Source organism: Mauremys mutica, chromosome 13 (genome assembly GCF_020497125.1).
Source record: "Mauremys mutica isolate MM-2020 ecotype Southern chromosome 13, ASM2049712v1, whole genome shotgun sequence".
Lineage (NCBI taxonomy): Eukaryota > Metazoa > Chordata > Testudines > Geoemydidae > Mauremys > Mauremys mutica.
The window spans coordinates 25,361,666-25,380,896 of NC_059084.1; the positions used below are offsets into that span (position 1 = coordinate 25,361,666).

Sequence of the window (19,231 nt, forward strand, 5' to 3'; positions counted from 1 at the left end):
GGCTTCCTTGCTAACGTTCCCATGTCTTCTCCTTCCAGTCCCCACTAACCCTGATTCCCGGCAATAATGTATGGGCAGCGAGTGGTGGGAGGCCTGTTACTCAGAGGGGAATTTAGCCTGGGTGAAAGGTGCTGGCGTATCAAATCCCCTCTTCACAGAACAGATACAAACACAGGTCAAGCATCCTCATCCCCACACCGCTCCTCAGTCCGACTCTGGAGCCATTCGTTCCAGGGCGGAGAGGGGAGTTCGGTCTCCATGGCCCACTCTCCTGAGCCTGCCAACAGCAGGGGAGGGTTTGTCAGTCCTGATGGTGGTTTTTGTAACTGACTACGAGGAGCTCTAGGTTTTTGTCCACTAGGAGCTGAATGGAGATTCACCCACTTGTTCTTCAGAGGCCACAGAACACTTCCGTGATGACGACCATCTTTCCATGATTGAGCCAGCCCAGATTAGCCCTGGTGGCCTAGAGGGGAAATGTTTCATGTGCAACGTAGAAATCCCTTGAGCCAGCAAGTCTGACTGGAAATGAGTAAACTGAGTCATGCTTGGGGATAAGGGAAATTAAGTAAGAACAGTCTACTTCAGAGAGTGAGATATCAAGGAGATAGGCGCCTGAGGGTATGTCTACATGGCAAAAACCCGGGTAGTAGCGAGTTTCAGAGCCTGGGTCTACAGATTTGGGCTCACACTATGGAGTTGAAAATAGCCATGTAGACGTATGGGCCTGGGCTCTCAAGCCCAGGGAGGGGGCTGGGTTTCAGAGCCTGAGCTCGAGCCTGAGTGTGAATGTCTGCATGGCTATTTTTAGCACCATAGCACAAGCATCATGAGCCAGAGGCTGTAGACTCAGGCTCTGTGACTCTCTGCTGTGCGATTTTTTTTATTATTTTTTTTTGCCATGTAGACATACTTTTAGAAATATCCAAAATGTTAGACAGATAAATAGCAAAGGCTGCATGTCACGGGACTGAGTTCATCCCATTGGCATCATTGGGGTTACATCAGGAATGAATTTGCCCCACTTTCTTCCCAAAGGCTTTTACTCCTTAACTGTGTTGTCACCAACCCTTGTACCTACATTTCTGGCATCTTTAGCGTCTTTCACTTCATATGGAAAATATGCTAAGACCCTTCTGTATGACGAGCAATGGCCTCTCCTTTATGGTAATCAGAGACAGTGTCCTTAGGGTGACTTGACTCTTCCTTTCTGTGCTTTCTTTTGTCCAGCCGGGTCTCCTGGTGGGGGTGCCAGGCATGATACAAGGGATGCACAAGGCACATCAGTTACATGGAAGGTAAGAATATTTCATATGGTTTAGCTCTGCACAGAGTGCACTCTACTGAAAGGCGTTGCAGGATAAAACACCCACTTATTCCAACTTGTCAGCTGCTCACGCTGTAATCTCTGGTCAGTGGCAGATTCAGCTCTAGTGTGGGTTCCATGGCCATAGGATCTTGCTGTTGGCAGGACCCTGTAAGCTCTGCCCCGCAGCTCACCCTGCAACACGACTCTCTTGATATTCTTGGATAGGCTACTGATTCACTTTCCCTTGGGACATGTTGTTTTCCAGGTCTCTCCCTTTGAAGTGCAGCACTTTTATAGCACTTTTTGTCCCTAGTGCACTTTACAAACACTGGCTGGGGTTTTCAGAATTTCACAAATGCAATCACAGGACTGATTTGCATGTGCAGTTATCATAGATGTGCCTGCAGTCGCATGTCTATGGCCCAGTTTTCAGATGACCTGAGCACTTCAACTCTCATTGAATTCAGTGGCAGCTAAGGGCATTTGATCCCTGTGAAAACCAGACCACAAACTTAGATAAAAATCTAATTAACTAATAGAACAGATTGATTTTGTTACCCCCCCCATGCCCCCCTCCAAAAAAATAAAAATAAAAAAGGATGTTTGGCCAAAACAAAACATTTCATTTTGGTTTCAATTTTCTGGGTTTTCGACAAAGAAATGAAAATTGAAAAGTTTGGGATCCATCTCTTTCTCTCTGCCATTTGCAGGGGAAAAATAAGCGAGGAAGTGAGTTTAAAATGAAAACATTTTTTTTTTCAAAACCTGATTTTTTTTCTGGTTTTCATTTTCTAAAAAAATTCTGCAAAAATTTTCAAATGAATTTTTTTTTCCGCCTCATTCAAAAACGTTCATGGAAAGTATTGTGTTTTCTGATCAGCTCTACTCAAGGAATCCTCTCACCCACCCCTGTGCAGTAGATCAATCTTATTACCTCCATTGTATAGATGGAACATGGAAGGGAGGTGTTAAGTGACTTCCCAAGGCTACGGAGAGGGGGGCAGTGTCTCAGTTCTGTTTTCTGGCTGCAACAAGGAGACTTCCAACAAAACATATCCTGACTTTATCCCTGTCCTAACCCCAGTGCTAGTCCCCTGAAGACAGCTCTACTTTTACTGTGCTCCATTTCCAATGCAGATTTCTCTTTGTGTTTTCTTCTTCGCCAGACTCCCATGGTCAGAACTTTTGGGTCTTGCTGCCAACATTGCCCAGGATGGATTCAATGTCACGCATGACTTGGGTGAGCACCTTAACGCAGCAAAGGGGTCCTGTGTGATGTATGCCAGGAAGTATTTCCTCCTGCATATGTTAAGGAAGAAGGGGGCTGCATTTATGTGTTTGGAATGTGGCTGCGGGTTAACTTCCTGGAATGTAATGCTCTTCAGACAGGGAAATGCACAGCATCAGGGTTAGAAATCTGAACAGCAGAGAATGAAAGATCCAGAGTGGATCTTTCCTAGGTGGACTCTTTGGTTTGGGCTGATCTCTCGTTAGAAATAGCATGTTGGAAACATGGAGTCAGATCCTGCACTATTGGAGTCTCTGGGAGTTCTCCCATTGATAGTGCGGGCGGGTGCAGTGCAAATCAATGCATCTATCTAATCTAATCTGGTTTGTTACTGAGGCACCTCTCACCCTAATGTTCAAACACGTCTTTCCCATAATTTTCTGGGTGGACACTCCTATGCTACCATTAGACTTTTCCTGAACTGAAGCTGGAGTCCTGATTCACTTTACATTTGCACATTCACTAGAGCATGGCCCCTCTGCTGGGGAGGCTGCAGATGGCCAGACTGTGTCAAAAAGGGTCTGTCTACACTGCAATTAGACATCCACAGCTGGCCCGTACCAGCTGGCTTGGACTTGTCGGGCTCAGACTGCGGGGCTTTTTAATTGTGGTGTAGACGTTTGGACTCAGGCTGTAGCCTGAGCTCTGGGACCTTCCCACCTCACAGAGTCCTAGAGCTCGAATGTCTCCACCTCAATTAAGCAGCCCTGCAACCAGAGCCCCATGAGTCTGAGTCAGTGAGCGCAGGCCAGCTACAGGTTTTTAGCTGCAATGTAGACATACCCAAAGAAAGCTGACCTGCTGGAATGGAGCACGATTAGGGGTATGGAACAGCTTCGGTCTGAGGAGAGATTAAAAAGACTGAGACTTTTCAGCTTGGAAAAGAGATAATGAAGGGGGAATATGCTAGAGGCCTATACAATCTTGACTGGTGTGGAGAAAGTGAATAAAGAAGTGTTATTTACTCCTTCACATAACCCAAGAACTAGGGGTCACCCAATGAAATTACTAGGCAGCAGGTTTAAAACAAACTGAAGGAAATACTTCTTCAAACAACGCACAGTCAACCTGTGGAACTCATTGACAGGGGATGTTGTGAAGGCCAAAACTATAACTGGGTTCAAAAAAGAATTAGACAAGTTCATGGAGGATAGGTCCACCAATGGCTATTGGCCAGGATGGCGGAGATTCAACCCCATGCTCTGACGTGTTGCTAGCCTCTGTTTGCCAAAAGCTGGGAGTGGATGGCAGGTTGGATCACTCGATGATTACCTGGTCTGTTCATTCCCTTCTGAAGCACCTGGCATTGGCCACTGGCAGAAGACAGGATACTGGGCTAGACGGACCATTGTTGGTCTGACCCAGTATAGCCATTCTTATGTTCTTATGAGCATTGGTAGCAGGCAGGGACTGCGCTTATACTGGGCATTCCTATGCTGCCTCTAGCAGTGGAGTTCTTAGTGGATGGAGGTCAAGGTGCAACAGACCAGGCTGGGAGAGCAAGAAGCAAATTAGACCTCCTAGTGCCAGCCACAGTGCGTGTGGATCTACTGGTCCAACTCCAGGCAGGGGATTTGCACACTTATGCTTGCCCTTATGTTCATGCATCAAACACTCTCCGTACACAATGTGCAAAAGTGCACTATGTGCACTCAAGCGTGCACAACAAATGCAGACCAATATGTCTTTCCCAAGGGGACACAGCAAATCTGTGGCAGATCCAGCAATGCAATCCTGATCCCTAATCCAAATTTCACGCTATAGCCACAAGACAACCCATCTCCTACTGTTGACTGGTCACATGATGATTCTATTGCCCTCATGATCCATGACTATCTGTCACTTTTCAAAGAGGGCAATGGATGGGAATCCCTCTCATGTTCACACCCCTCTCTTAACAAACCAGAGAGCAGAACTATACAGGCTGCAGATGCATCATTGGCGGCCATCTTCTTCAGCTGGTCTCTGGGGGTGATCTGAATGTCCTAGGTGGTCTCCTCTTGTAACACCGCTGTTACCTTTCTTGCTACAGCCAGAGCTATCACCGAACTGAAGGAGCTGAACTACTCTGACAAATTCAGAGAGACTTTCCTTCCAGATGGCCAGCCTTTGTTGCCTGGAATGTTTGTGAGGCGAGTCGATCTAGCCACTATTTTGGATCTCGTTGGCTCAGAAGGGGTCTCGGCCTTCTATGATGGAAACCTAACCCAGGAGATCATTACTGAGGTGAGCTATGTCTGTACTTACCTGCACATGGATTATTGCATAGTTAGTGCAACCTAGCACAGATAATGGTGCCACCTAGCTGTTCCTTGTTTTAAATGTGGACGGACGCATCCTGAGGGTGAGCAGTAGCCCGTTTTGACTTGAGTGATTAAAAATAAAAATTTGGCGCTCAGTTTTTCTCCCACCTCTGTGTAACTCCATTGACTTCAGTGGAGTTAATCCAATTTAAACCATGGTAAGTGACCAATGAAGCGGCGCTATCACCTATGAAAGTGAAATCTACTCTTTCCTCTATCAAAATGTCCCAGAGAAACTACAGAAAGGATCTAATTATCTTAAATTCGATAGGTTTTTACAATCATGTCTGGAGAACCCCATTTGTTTAATCCCTATTACATTTGATAGGACTAGTCTGTAAGGATTGAATGGTTAAAGTTTTGGAGGAAATTTATGTCCTAGGAAAAGTGCTGGAAGGCATTAGAGAACAATCCTCCATTTGACCACCAAATTTAGTGGCCAGTTAGTGGCTACTAACTGGCCACTAAATTATGCTACTAACTCTTTGCACACCAAAAAGCTATCAGACGATAATGACTTTCAGTCAGTGACAGCTATGGGGTATTTGAACTGGGGACCTTGAGGTGAAAGTCCTCACCATGAAGACCCCATTCCCTGAACCTTTTCAAAGCATTTGAGTCAGAGTCACAACCATAGTTAATGTAGCCAAATTTTCCCTGGTGAGCACTGATGTGGTTTTGTGTAAGTTGCTGTTGAGAGAGGTGCCAGTGCTACCCAGCCTTTGCCCACACTCACAATTCATTACTCAGCTGCTCTGCTTTAGTTTTGTTATGTTAGTAACTTCTATAGACAGGAGATTCCTGCAGTCCTATAAATACAGGCTTGATTTATAAAGGAGGGAGCATTATCTTTTGGTTAGAACACTGAACTATGAGTCAGGAATTCTGGGTTTTCTCCTGGGCCTTGCCATTGACTCACTGCGTAACCTTGTGCAAGTCACTTAGGCACCAACTTCCCCAGCTGAGATCAGTGGGATGTACAAATGCCTAGCACCTCTGGAAATCAGGCCAGAGGGTCTAACGTTGGATAACCAAAATTAGGGGGCTCTTTTGAAAATATGGGGCTTAATCGCTCTGTGCCTCAGTTTCTCCATCTGTAAAAGGGAGATGGTAAGCAGGGCTGTTGTGATGCTTAGCTAATGCTTTTTAAATGCTTTGGGATTCTCAGCAAACGGCACTAGGGAAGCAGCATGTATTATTTTTTGCCATGCTGATACATAAACAAGAGGTCATGATAGCCTGTGGTCTCAGAGCCTGTGCTCAATGACTCATTCAGCTATTCAGTCACCATCTTGGACTGCTCTGAGCTGCGTTCTACTTGCTGTAATGAGGCTACCATGTTCAGAAAGTTCTCTGATGCCCCCTCTGCTTCGGCAGCGCCACAGTGGGAAGGGAGGTCTGAAGAAAAGGAACAGAGATGAAAAGTTCCAGTTTCTAAGTGACTTCATGTTTAAAATTGCTGCACTTCAGTGCTAACTTACAGCACATATTATGGGATTGCCCTGTGATCCGTCTTTTCTGGACTGAGGTAAATAGTGAAATTTCTTTCTCTCCACCCGAGTGGAAATGCAGGCTGGCCACACCACCCTAGGCCTAACCAATCCATCTTGGAACCTCAAATCCTTGGGGAAAAATGTGGGCTGCACAGAGCTCTGATCAGAGCCAAATGTTTAACTCGACCTGGTGGCAGTTCCTAAGTGCACCCAGCCATCGCAGAATGGTGCTCGGACTTGGGGAGCCTGGCAGCAATGGAACCAATAGATACGTGTATGGATGTATGGTCCCCATTTCTGGAAGTATCAGAATAATCATTTAAATTGCTCATTAGTAGGGCTCCGTGTCTGTCACGGATGTCGCGGAAGTCACGGATTCCGTGACTTTCTGCAATCTCCGTGACTTCTGCAGCAGCCAGTGTGGCTGACCCCAGGGTCACCCAAGCAGCTGGTTCCGGGGCCAGGTGCACTGTCTGCTGCTTGGACGGCCCTGGGCAGCTGGCCCCAGGGACCACCTGAGCAGTGGCTGGTGCGGCTGGCTATGGGGACCACCCTAGTAGCAGCCCCCTGGGGTGTGCCCCCCCCAGCAGCGGCCCCCCAGGCCCCTCCCACAGCAGCAGCCCCCCCCCGGGCACCCTCTGCAGTAGTGCCCCCCGGGGAGCCCCGAGGCAGCAGCACCCCCCCGCCAAGATTTAGTCAGGGGTATAGTATAAGTCATTGATAGGTCACGGCTGTGAATTTTTGTTTATTGCCCGTGACCTGTCCATGACTTTTACTAAAAATACCTATGACTAAATTGTAGCCTCACCCATCAGGTAACCTTGTGTTTTGTAGTGCTACCTGAGATCATAGTCCCCTCCCATCTTTCCAGTGTATCCCGTCCCTCTCCCCCTTTTCCCCCTCTCCTCTCTGTCCTATCATTCCTCTCCTACCTTCTTTTACTTTGTTTTTGGGCTTTTCTTAGGTCTTTTTCTTCCTCTTCCTTTTCCCGAAAAGGAATAATTCTGGCGATTAGCATATGATCTTTCTTTACAAAGAACTCCAAACTGGGGCTGAATTGCGAAAGCTTATGCTCAAAACTTATGTTCTTTTTGTGGATACAGACTAACACGGTTGCTACTCTGAAAAATGACCATTGTTTCACAATATAGGCAAATCTCTTTAACCTGTCAAAGATTATTTGTTATATTTTACTCTTTTGATCTTGCCTATCTTGTTTTAAAATCTGATATTGACTTTTTACTCCAGATTAGATACCTTTCTTCTCTTTGCTATTTTTGTTATCTTTGTCATCTGTGTTAAAATAAGCACTAAAGAATAAAGCACGTGCGCAAAAGCTGCACTTCCGGATTTCACTGGAGAGTGGTGATCCCTCCCATATGACCCTGAAAGTTATTCCCTTCCCAGGGTTCTGTTCATTTTGCAAGTGTTCCCAAAATGCCATGGCCTGAGTGTGAAAAGCTGCTGTTTGTAGAGTAATCACACAGAACTTGCAACAAGTTCTTGGGCCTTTCTCCATATCTCCAAGAAGGGGGAACAGCTCACATCTCTATGCTGTGCTAATTCCTGTTTCATTACCCACCCTCCCCCCAACCCTCTGCTTCTGCAGAATTGCACAGAAGTGGCTGCCAGGCAAAGGGGGAGCTCTGTAAACAGGAGTAAAGCAAAGGATTGGGAGCACAAAAAAATATGCCAGGCAATGGAGTTAAGCTCCTGATTAAAACCTACCCTGCACAGAAGAGCAAAGTACTGAGCTCACAGATAAGCTTAAAGTGGTTTGTTGTTCTGATTGAACAAACGACATTTAAGATGTGCAGTCGGGTAAGTCTGCAAGACACCGGATCCCTTTTTTCCCTCCTAATGCAGAAAGGCACAGGTGGGAAGAGTGTTGTTCTGGGAATTTGATACGACCTCTGTTTGTTTATCATTTGCCTGCTCCCTTTGCATATCATTCACACGCCTTTTGCCTGATTAGCAGCTGCTGTACTCAGTTTTATGCTGGTGTGACTCCACTGGGCTAGAGCCTCAGCTGGTGCAAGTCAGTGGCCAAGTGATTTCAGTGGCGTTACTGGAGTGTAATGCAGTTGAATTAGGGCCTTTATCTTTGGGGATGGATCTGTTGCTTGGTGCAGGGAGTGGGGATTAAAACCATGGACCACATTTTCAAAGGGGCAAGTGCAGGTGGGAATTTGCACATCTTAGGCAGACGAGATGATGCGTACGCATGCTGCGCTGCATGTGAGTGCAAACCCTGACTTGCACCCTGACCCTTCAGGCTATTTGTGCCCCAGATGAACATGCCCCACATGGGAAAGCATTAACTCTCCTGCTCCTGTGCTTCATCTGTTAATGGTTCCACCTGAGCCGGTATCCTCTCGCTACGTTGAGTGGTTCATTATGAAAAACCAGAGCCCAAAACTGCAGAGTCTGCTTAGTCTGATCTTTGGGGTGGAAAACCAAAGCACTAGCTAGAGCAGCCATGGGCCTGAATCTCGTACCGCATCATACACTGGTGTCACTCCATTGACTTCAGTGGAGTTACTCTCATTTATACGGACGTAAGTGAAGGGAGCCAGGCCCGTGTGTGTTTGGTTGTAGGAGTCCGAGGGTTTTGTGAGTACACACACTCCGACTTTAAGGCCAGAAGGGGCAATTATCATCTGCTCTGACCTTCTGTAAACACAGGCCATGGAATTTCACACAATCGCTCCTGTAGTGAAGGGAGCTGCCCTTCCCTTCCCTGTCAGTAAGCCCTCTTGAGCCCAATAATTTGTACTTGAACTAGAGCATATCTTCAAGAAAGGCATCTGGTCTTGAGTCAAAGATGCCAAGTGATGGAGCATCCACCACATCTCCTGCCTTTCTGTCTTTTGTACTGACTGTGATGGGTTTCGCCGGGGTACAACCTGGAACTGAGGTGCTGCGGAACCCTCTGGCATACCAGCCTGGGTTCCCTTACTCACTGTGATGCTGTGACAAGCTGCAGACTGCTCCCGGCCCTGCATTTACACAAACCTTTACACAGGCAGGGACACACCCAACTGCAGTTATATGAAGGCTTCTCCCCCCCTGCTCCACAGCCTGGGATCCAGTAGCGCAGCTAGGGGGGGAGCAGGGGGAGTGGCTGCTCCCACTGAGCAGAAAAGTGGCGCCTTTTTAATTTTTACTCACCTGGCAGCGCTCCGGGTGGTGCTCCAGATCTTCAGCAGCACTTCGGTGGCGGGTCCTTCAGCTGCTGCAGGTCTTCAATGGCACTTCGGTGGCGGGTTAGTTGGGGTTTTTCTTTTTTTTTCTTTTTTCTTCGCGGCGGGTGGTGCCTTTTTTGTGTGTTCACTCCCCCTGCTGCTAAAACCTGGCTTCGCCACTGCTGGGACCCCAGAGCTGAACGATCTTGCCCTGGTCAAAAGCCTGACCAGTACACATTTATTACCCAGTCCGCCCCTCCCTCAAAGTGGAGAGGACAAAGCACCAGTTATTATTGCTGAACAGATTCCCTCAAGCACTTCAAGCAAATCACACTGTTGTAGGTAAAAATATAAAACAGATTTATTAACTACAGAAAGATAGATTTTAAGTTATTATAAGTAGTGAGCATACAGATCAAAGCAGATTACCTAAGAAATAAACAAAAATGTAATCTAAGCTTTATAAACTAGATAGGATTTGAATCAAGCAGTGTCTCACCCTGTTAGCTATATAAACAGATTATAGCTTTTGCAGACAGGAATTGTTCTATCCTGCCTGGGATTCTTATTCTCGCAGTTCAATCTTTGTTCCTCAGGTGTTTTCAGGTGTTGTGTTGTAGGGCGAGTGAGGCCAAGTGATGATGTCACTTCCCCCTTTTATATCTTTTTCCAGCTTGCTGGAAAGATCTTTTGCTGGGACATGAGTCAAACAGTCTCCATTTGGGTACGTGCTATCTCTGAGAGGTTTCCATTGTATACAGTTCCTGGGGTACTCCTTGTAAGTGTTTGATTCTCTTCAATGGGCCATTAACATTGTTTGGCCTTTTTATTGTTGTACCTGAAAGGCTGCTTGTGGGTGTTCCCAACCTCACAACATGTTTCAGTGGCACATACAGAGCCAAACGTCATAACTTCCTATACAGTGATAGCATATACAATTTAACAGGATGTTAATGTTCAACAGATTGAAACTTTTAAAATGATCTCTCACAAGGCATACTGTGTACAAAACATGTAATACTTATACCACCATGGTGACTATGGGGCACAGAGTGTCACACTAACATGGCCTCCATAGCAGTATTATCTGCGCACCTCACAATATTTAATCTATTTAGCCTCACACCACGCCAGGGAGGTAGGGCAGTGCTATTATCTCCATTTTACAGATGTGGGATTGAAGCTCAGAGAAGCTGAGTGACTTGCCCCGGGTCACACAAGAAGTCTGTGGCAGAGCAGGGAATTGAATCCAGGTTTTCAAAGTCCTAGTGCCCTAACCACTGGACCAGCCTTCCTCTCCTTGGCAATCTGTTCCGATCACCTTCACTGTTTAAAAAAATTGCATTTTCTTCCCAGAACCAAAACCCCACATCCAGATACTTCTGAGCAGAACCAGAGTTGAACATTTCACGTCACGCCTGTCTCTGCAGTAGTTCTGAGGCATAATTAATTAATTATTTGTCAAGCACTTTGAGATCCTCAAATGAAAAGCACTAGAGAAGGGCCAAGTATCCTCATTATAATGATGATTACTGCAGAGGTATCTAATGGGCTCCAGGGCTGAGATGCAGGCCTCATTACTCCATGGCCAAGTGATATGTGCAGCAAGCAGTCTGTAGGAGGAGTTAAAAATAAAAGGAGCCAGATGTCCCTCTTTCACCGGCATTGCTATAGAGGAGAGGAGACTGAGAAATAAACAGGAAAAGAACCAAGGATGAAAGGGGAGAGAACTCTCTTATGCTGCAAGGAACCTGGGGGAAAGGTCTCTTTCGAAGAAGTGCATGCTCTGGAAAATGTGAGGAGGAAGACTAAAGGCACCGGACCAGATACATCCCTTGGGTCACCCCACGGAAGTCTGCAGAGCTGTAGCAGTGCCTGTCACCCCATCATGCCATGGAGGGAGATGCAGAGCTGTTTCATAGTGTCCATCACTGAGGCATGCTATAGGGGCTGGGCTACAGAACTTCTCAGTGTGTTGACACTTGGGCGTAGGGGGAGGGACCAAAGCAGTTTTTAGTCATAAAGGATGGGATTTTCAAAGGAAACCTAAGGCAGTTAGGTACTCAGATTCTATTGAAATTCAGTGGGCTCCTAACTCCCTTAGACTCTGAACACCACAGCCAAAAATCATAATAAGAGGCAAACAGGTGTTTAACCAAAGTCGGAATACTATGTTGTTTACTGGGGTGGCACGCTGACTGCAATAACTCATTGACTCAGCTGCTTTGATTTGCCCTGCCTTGCCCTTTTGTTCAGGTCCATAACTATGGAGGAGTCCTGTTAGAAGAAGACTTCATTAACTACAATGCTGTAGTGGAAAATCCAGTCCACACGGTGTATCAAGGTAAAGTGTCCTGACAGCCCCACCTCTCCGGTGCACAGGCTGCTACATCCTATGGCACGTGATAGCATCAGTTAACAACTGTAAATCTGAACTGCCCCCCAAAGCCAGGGGAGAAGTGAGTGTGAGGCAGCAAAGCCACTAAGCTTAACCCCTGTCAAAAGTACTGGCTTGTGTCCGCAGCGTACAGATCCACCTAGGTCATTAAGACTGTCCCAGTCACCTTCCTGCTGCAAATTAGTGACTGTGATGCATCTCAGTAAGTTAAGAATACTTCCAGCATTTGACACAGGATCATGTTTTCCTTGACAGAACAAGCCTGTATTCTCTGATCCTCACTTGTGAAATATTGGCAAGCCCTCAGATAGCTTTGGGACTTGTGAAAGCAAGTGTTGATATTTTGATGTAACCTCATCACACAGAGCCACAACTTGACCATGTGTTGATGCCATATTGTATCCTGATGTAAGCCAGGCCATGTCATAGCCCAGGAGTTTTGTACAGCTTGCAAATGGTCCTTAAAGGTGATCTGCAAAGGGGAAAAACATGGGATTATGCCCTTTTGAGCCTTTTTATGGTGGATAGAGAAGGCCTGAAGAGTAATTTTTTCCCCTGGTTTTTCTTTTACCGTAAAAATAACAGGACTGTGAAAACTGGTCATTCTGTTTTGCTGGAGGTCTTTCTTGGAGGAGCCACACATCCCTTAACTTCCTCATTCTTTAATTGCAGGGGAAAGGTGTTGAATCTTTTACAAATGACCCTTTCTTCTTTTTCTGCTCATTTGGACATTTGAGATACAGGTTTCTTAACAAAAACAAACAAAAGGTAAAGGGCCAGATTCTCAGCTAGTGTAAATCAGTGCATCTTCATGGAGTCTGTGGGGTTGCATTGGTTTGCAGCAACTGGCAACCTGACTCAAAGAGTTTTAAACAAACTGAATACAAATCCCTTCCCTCACATTCAGTTGTCTTTTACTTCCTTGGACCTGTGAGGTCATAAACCTACAAGTTCACCAGTCACTCATAGAGTCTTTCACAACCCCCACTCCCCAACATAGACAAGATTTGAATTTCTAATGTAAGAAACAAGCAGGAAAAAAGCCTTCCAGGTCTTCTTTATCCATCAAAAAGGAGAAAAATGGACCACTATCCTATTTTGGAATAGGGTGGCCAAGTGGTGACCATGCAGCCCCCTGCCTCTCACTGTGCTAGCTCAGTTTCCTTTCTGGAACACCAGCCCCAAGGCTACCTCCCCAGGAACCACCACCAGAGTTAGCGCCACTCCTCCATGATTCCTCTCCCTGGGCACAACCTGCCTCAGTCTCTCCTCCTCTTCCTACCCTCTGACTGGCCTTCAGAGCTCAGGTGTAGCTCTGTCCTCTCTGTCTCAGGTGGGCTCACCTGCTCTGACACGGGGGAGCTGGGCATGGTCTACTCACAGGGACCAGCTACCCTGTGACACCTGTCTTTTAAGAAATCTTTTTTAAATCTCCTATAATTACCTTCCCGCATTTGAAATGATTGTTTTCCTTTCCTTGGATGACAGCTCACAGTAAAATGTTAAAGATAGAACAGTCCTATAAAACCTTGACAAAGCAGCTTCTACTGTGAATAGCTGTATTCCTCTCCTCTCACCTTGACAGGTCACCTCGTTCTCAGCCCTCCACCTCCACATGCGGGTCCTGCACTGATCACAGCTCTAAATATCCTGGAGGGCTTTAATATCACGAGCCAGGTAACCAGGGAAAATACCCTCCATTGGATAGCAGAGGTAAGACTGGGCTAACCACTTGGCTGAGTTTTCTGTGTTGATGTAAAAGGGCTTTGTTTCCGTAAAGATTGTGCAGAGAATTTACATAGGAAACTCCCGTTGGGGTTAATGGGAAAACAGCCTGCTAAGATTTAAATCTGGACTTTGACGTTGTACCAGACATATGCAGGTACTGTAGGGTAGTCCTGAGTCTCTTGATTATCTGAACCCCTTTTGCCTGAACAAAACTTGCAAAGGAACAACTGTATTGCCATTTATTTCCTGTATGCAGTCATTGCCACAGCTGAGGACAGTTCTGTCTATTTCCTCATTGTTAGATCAGTGTAATAAGCCACTTAGTTATTGACTTTAACAGAGGACTCTTAGGGGATGGGGGTGTTATAGCTTGTGGGCAGATGCTTCATGTTTGTGACTGGGATTTGGAAGTCCAGAGAAAAGCCTACTCCGTTGAATCCTTCCCAGGTTTTATAGTGAGCCCAGTGCCTGCTGGATAGGACTTTGGGAGTTTTAGTGAGCACTGTGTAGATAGATACCTGTATAAGATGGAATTTACCACCTTGCAAAGGGCCCTTCTTACTATTTAAGCCCTAGGTACCAAATTCTGCAGTCCTTCATCTAGACTCATTAGCCCAAACTCCCAGGTTTGACCTGTGTAAGTCTTGAGCAAGGTCTGAAACATTTGGCTTTTAAGGCGGGGCGTAAATGGGATTTGCATCCAAACTCAGTGCCTTGAGGAGGAAGCAGTAACCAGAGAAGTAACAGGTATTTGGAGTAAAATAAGCTGATGTAAATAGATAATATTCAAAGTGCAGCTATAGTCAGAGAAGTAACTTTGTGAACATGACAGTGGGTGGTTTTAAAAAAATCTTTCTTAAGGCTTTGCAGTTTACCTTTAAAACACAGCTATTCTGATGTTGGTAGCAATGCAAAGACATTTTGGGGTCTGATTTTTAAAGGGGCCTGAATTTGTTCCAGTGGTACCAACTCTTGCAATTTTATTATGAGTTTAGCAATATTTGGTGTGGGTTTATTCTTCCTTAAAGCCCTAGGTTCTGGAGTCACGTGATTATTTGAGAGCCTCAGCTTTCATTTTTTTAAAATAAATTCTAGCCCTCATATTTGTGGAGAAAAGCCTGAAAATGTGACCCAAGTGCACCCCATCAACACCAAACCCAGAACGCAAATAAAAAGAACCAATGTTTATTATTTTTTAAATCTCATGTTTTTTAAGCCAATCTCCTGATTTTGGGGGCCTGAGTCATGTTTTTTGAGTGCTTGGGGTTGCCAATACTGTTGATCCCCCTTTTTATGCCTGCAGTTTGCTCCTGCAAATAACTGCAGATTCGTATGCAGCCACATACACACCTAACTACCTCAGGCATGCAGGAGTGAAATTAGGAAGGCCAAATCACACTTGGAGTTGCAGCTAGCCGGAGATGTTAGGAGTAACAAGAAGGGTTTCTTCAGGTATGTTAGCAACAAGAAGAAAGTCAAGGAAAGTGTGGGCCCCTTGCTGAATGAGGGAGGGAACCTAGTGACAGAGGATGTGGAGAAAGCTAGTGTACTCAATGCTTTTTTTGCCTCTGTCTTCACAGACAAGGTCAGCTCCCTGACAGCTGCACTCTGCAGCACGGTATGGGGAGGAGGTGACCAGCTCTCTGTGGAGAAAGAAGTAGTTCGGGACTATTTAGAAAAGCTGGACGAGCACAAGTCCATGGGGCCGGATGCACTGTATCCGAGGGTGCTAAAGGAGTTGGCCGATGAGATTGCAGAGCCATTGGCCATTATCTTTGAAAAATCATGGCGATCGGGGGAGGTCCCGGATGACTGGAAAAAAGCTAATGTAGTGCCCATCTTTAAAAAAGGGAAGAAGGAAGATCCAGGGAACTACAGGCCAGTCAGTCTCACCTCAGTCCCTGGAAAAATCATGGAACAGGTCCTCAAGGAATCAATCCTGAACCACTTAAAGGAGGGGAAAGTGATCAGGAACAGTCAGCATGGATTCACCAAGGGCAAGTCATGCCTGACTAACCTAATTGCCTTCTATGATGAGATAACCAGCTCTGTGGATGAGGGGAAAGCAGTGGATGTGCTATTTCTGGACTTTAGCAAAGCTTTTGATACAGTCTCCCACAGTATTCTTGCCAGCAAGTTAAAGAAGTCTGGGCTGGATGAATGGACGGTAAGGTGGATAGAAAACTGGCGAGATGGTCGGGCTCAACGGGTAGTGATCAATGGTTCCATGTCTAGTTGGCAGCCGGTATCAAGTGGAGTGCCCCAAGGGTCGGTGCTGGGTCGGTTTTGTTCAATATCTTCATTAACGATCTGGAGGATGGTGTGGACTGCACCCTTAGCAAGTTTGCAGATGACACTAAACTGGGAGGAGTGGTTGATACGCTGGAGGGTAGGGATAGGATACAGAGGGACCTAGACAAATTAGAGGATTGGGCCAAAAGAAATATGATGAGGTTCAACAAGGACAAGTGCAGAGTCCTGCATTTAGGACGGAAGAATCCCATGCACTGCTATAGACTAGGGACCGAATGGCTGGGCAGCAGTTCTGCAGAAAGGGACCTAGGGGTTATGGTGGATGAAAAGCTGAATATGAGTCAACAGTGTGCCCTTGTTGCCAAGAAGGCTAATGGCATTTTGGGTTGTATAAGTAGGGGCATTTCCAGCAGATCGAGGGATGTGATCATTCCCCTCTATTCAGCACTGGTGAGGCCTCATTTGGAGTAGTGTGTCCAGTTTTGGGCCCCACACTACAAGAAGGATGTGGATAAATTGGAGAGAGTCCAGCGGAGGGCAACAAAAATGATTAGGGGGCTGAAGCACATGACTTATGAGGAGAGGCTGAGGGAACTGAGATTGTTTAGCCTGCAGAAGAGAAGAATGGGGGGATTTGATAGCTGCTTTCAACTACCTGAAAGGGGGTTCCAAAGAGGATGGATCTAGACTGTTCTCAGTGGTAGAAGATGACAGAACAAGGAGTAATGGTCTCAAGTTGCAGAGGGGGAGGTTTAGGTTGGACATTAGGAAAAACTTTTTCACTAGTATGGTGGTGAAGCACTGGAATGGGTTACCTAGGGAGGTGGTGGAATCTCCTTCCTTAGAAGTTTTTAAGGTCAGGCTTGACAAAGCCCTGGCTGGGATGATTTAGTTGGGTTTGATCCTGCTTTGAGCAGGGGGTTGGACTAGATGACCTCCTGAGGTCCCTTCCAACCCTGAGATTCTATGATTCTATGATTCTGTGATTGGTGAGCATAAGTATGTTGGTAGCCATCTACAGCACACTCAGTGAGGTTTTTCGAATTGAGGCCTTAAAGCAAATTGCAACATTGCTAAGGTGTTGGCTGAGATTCTGTGCTGCACCCACTGGAAATGCAGCACAGAAGGTGCAGGCCAGGCGCAGCAGAAGGAAAAGCACCTTTAAGCAAGGCTTGCTGGCTGGGCCTTAGCTGTCCTGTGTCCTGCCTGTTCTGGAGGAGCTGGGGGAATTCTTCTCTAGGCGCCAAAGGGGCTTTTACAACCCTTGTCCTTGGCTGCTAGCTCGCTTGCACAAAGGAAAATCCCTCCCATAGTGTCTTGACTAGTGGAAAGCAGCAGTTTTCCAACAGTGAATTTTTTTTTATGGTACATCGGAAGATAAATTACGACTCATGAAGAGGAATTGTTTATGCACCACACATGACAAAACATAATAGACATTTGGGCTATAAATCTAAAGGATTAAGCAATGACTTGAACCTAGAATGAAAGCAACACCAACTTAAAGCTGAAACCTCCCAATAAATTGTCTTTGTCCCCTGCCTGTTTGACTGAAAAGCACGTTTGTTCTTGTAACGCTGCCTTCGGCAATGAATCATAAAGCTGTCCTGATCCTAAGAAGCTGCCAATCAACCTGAGTCAAATCACAACAGTTTTGGAAGGGAACAAAATGTGCATGTACACTAGCTCTGGGCTAACACTTCTCCCTTCTTTCTGTAGTTAATTGAAACCAGCTTATCGAGCTAAACACCCAGGGCTGCATTTTCAAACGTGGGTGGATAAGTTGGCTCTTGGTGATGCATCTTCTTTGTCCATGTGTGAAAGCTTGGCCCACCTGGCAAGCTTGTGTGTTCATGAAGATGCCCTGTCTCCAGGGGCGGCGGGTATAAGAGGCCAGGGGAGGCTAAGCCTCCCCAAACAGGACGTGGCGCACCTCCCTCTGGACACCTTTGGAGCGTCGCCACCGAAAGGGCGCCCGGGCCATATAACCTTGCTCGTGCTTTGCCCCGAGGCCCCGCTCCAGGTCATCCTCTTCCCCTATGGCACTGCCTGCATTGCTCCTCTTCCCACCCCCGCTCTGCCTCTTCCCCCAAGGCCTGTCCCCCGCCCAGCACTTGCACCTCTCCGCCCCCTCCCCCAAGACCTCCCCCACCTGCCAAAGAGCGGTAGGTGGGGAAACCTTGGGGGAGGGGCAGAGAGGTGCGAAGGGTGGGGGGGCCTTGCGGGAGAGGGTGGAGAGACGGGGGGACATGGGGAGCTGCGTGGGAGCAGGGCCTGGGGTGGAGTGGGGGTGGAGCATGGGCAGAGCCTCAGGGGGAGGAGGCCAAGCTTGGGGATGGCCTTGTTATGCAGACAAAACTACATAGGATCATTTTGGGGGATAAGGCAAAGATGCCACATTTATTATAACACAATTTGATTTATGACCAATACCTAATACCTATACACACCCACACACCCATACACACACATCAGATGATCTGCAGCTGCTGTATAGTTAACAGTCCTGAACATAGCTTGAGTCCGTGCCTTGATTTCGCAGCTTGGGATCGTAGCTCGTGGCGGCTAACTGGCCAGGAAAGCCGGGCCCCAGGAAGGGCTGGGTCTGCCCTCCCATGTTGGCAGCAGAACGTTACCCAAAGTCTTCCATCTCACCCATCTTTTTTATAGGCTTTTAGTTTGAATCCAGAGTCTTTAGGTCTTGCTGTGTCACGCTGCCTCTGGTGTGATTGATCACCCGTCAGTTGCAGACAGCAAAGAGTCCTGTGGCACCTTATAGACTAACAGACGTTTTGGAGCATGAGCTTTCGTGGGTGAATACCCACTTCGTCGGATGCATGTAGTGGAAATTTCCAGGGGCAGGTATATATATGTAAGCAAGAAGCAGGATAGAGATAACGAGGTTAGTTCAATCAGGGAGGATGAGGCCCTCTTCTAGCAGCTGAGGTGTGAAAACCAAGTGAGGAGAAACTGCTTTTGTAGTTGGCAAGCCATTCACAGGACAGGTTGGCACTGGAGGTTGATTCCATCATCCATACATACGCCATTCACACATTTAAACTAATAAGATTACAACAGGCTTTTACAAAATGGAGTGAGCGTTTTAAAATGGAGTTTTAGTTGCAATGTGGACAAGTGTAAGGAATGACAAAGAGTGAACAGAAGCGACAATGTAGACAAGTATAACGAATGGCAAACAGTGAGCAGAAGTTACAGTGTTGAAACAGAGCACGTTTCAGTGATTTAAGCAGCAATTGGATTGAAAGTGAAATTT

The 19,231-nt window shown here is 46.5% G+C and overlaps 1 protein-coding gene across 4 annotated transcripts in view; it reads left to right on the plus strand.

The window, feature by feature from the left end:
• Positions 1-19,231, plus strand: part of GGT7 (gamma-glutamyltransferase 7) — a 50,305-nt gene that overhangs the window by 18,348 nt on the left and 12,726 nt on the right. For all 4 annotated transcript variants that reach the window (XM_044984638.1, XM_044984637.1, XM_044984636.1 and 1 more), the window contains exons 5-9: positions 1,231-1,298; positions 2,476-2,549; positions 4,630-4,823; positions 11,835-11,922; positions 13,562-13,689. In XM_044984638.1, the coding sequence (XP_044840573.1) occupies positions 1,231-1,298; positions 2,476-2,549; positions 4,630-4,823; positions 11,835-11,922; positions 13,562-13,689 (552 nt within the window). The remainder of the gene's footprint in view (positions 1-1,230; positions 1,299-2,475; positions 2,550-4,629; positions 4,824-11,834; positions 11,923-13,561; positions 13,690-19,231) is intronic.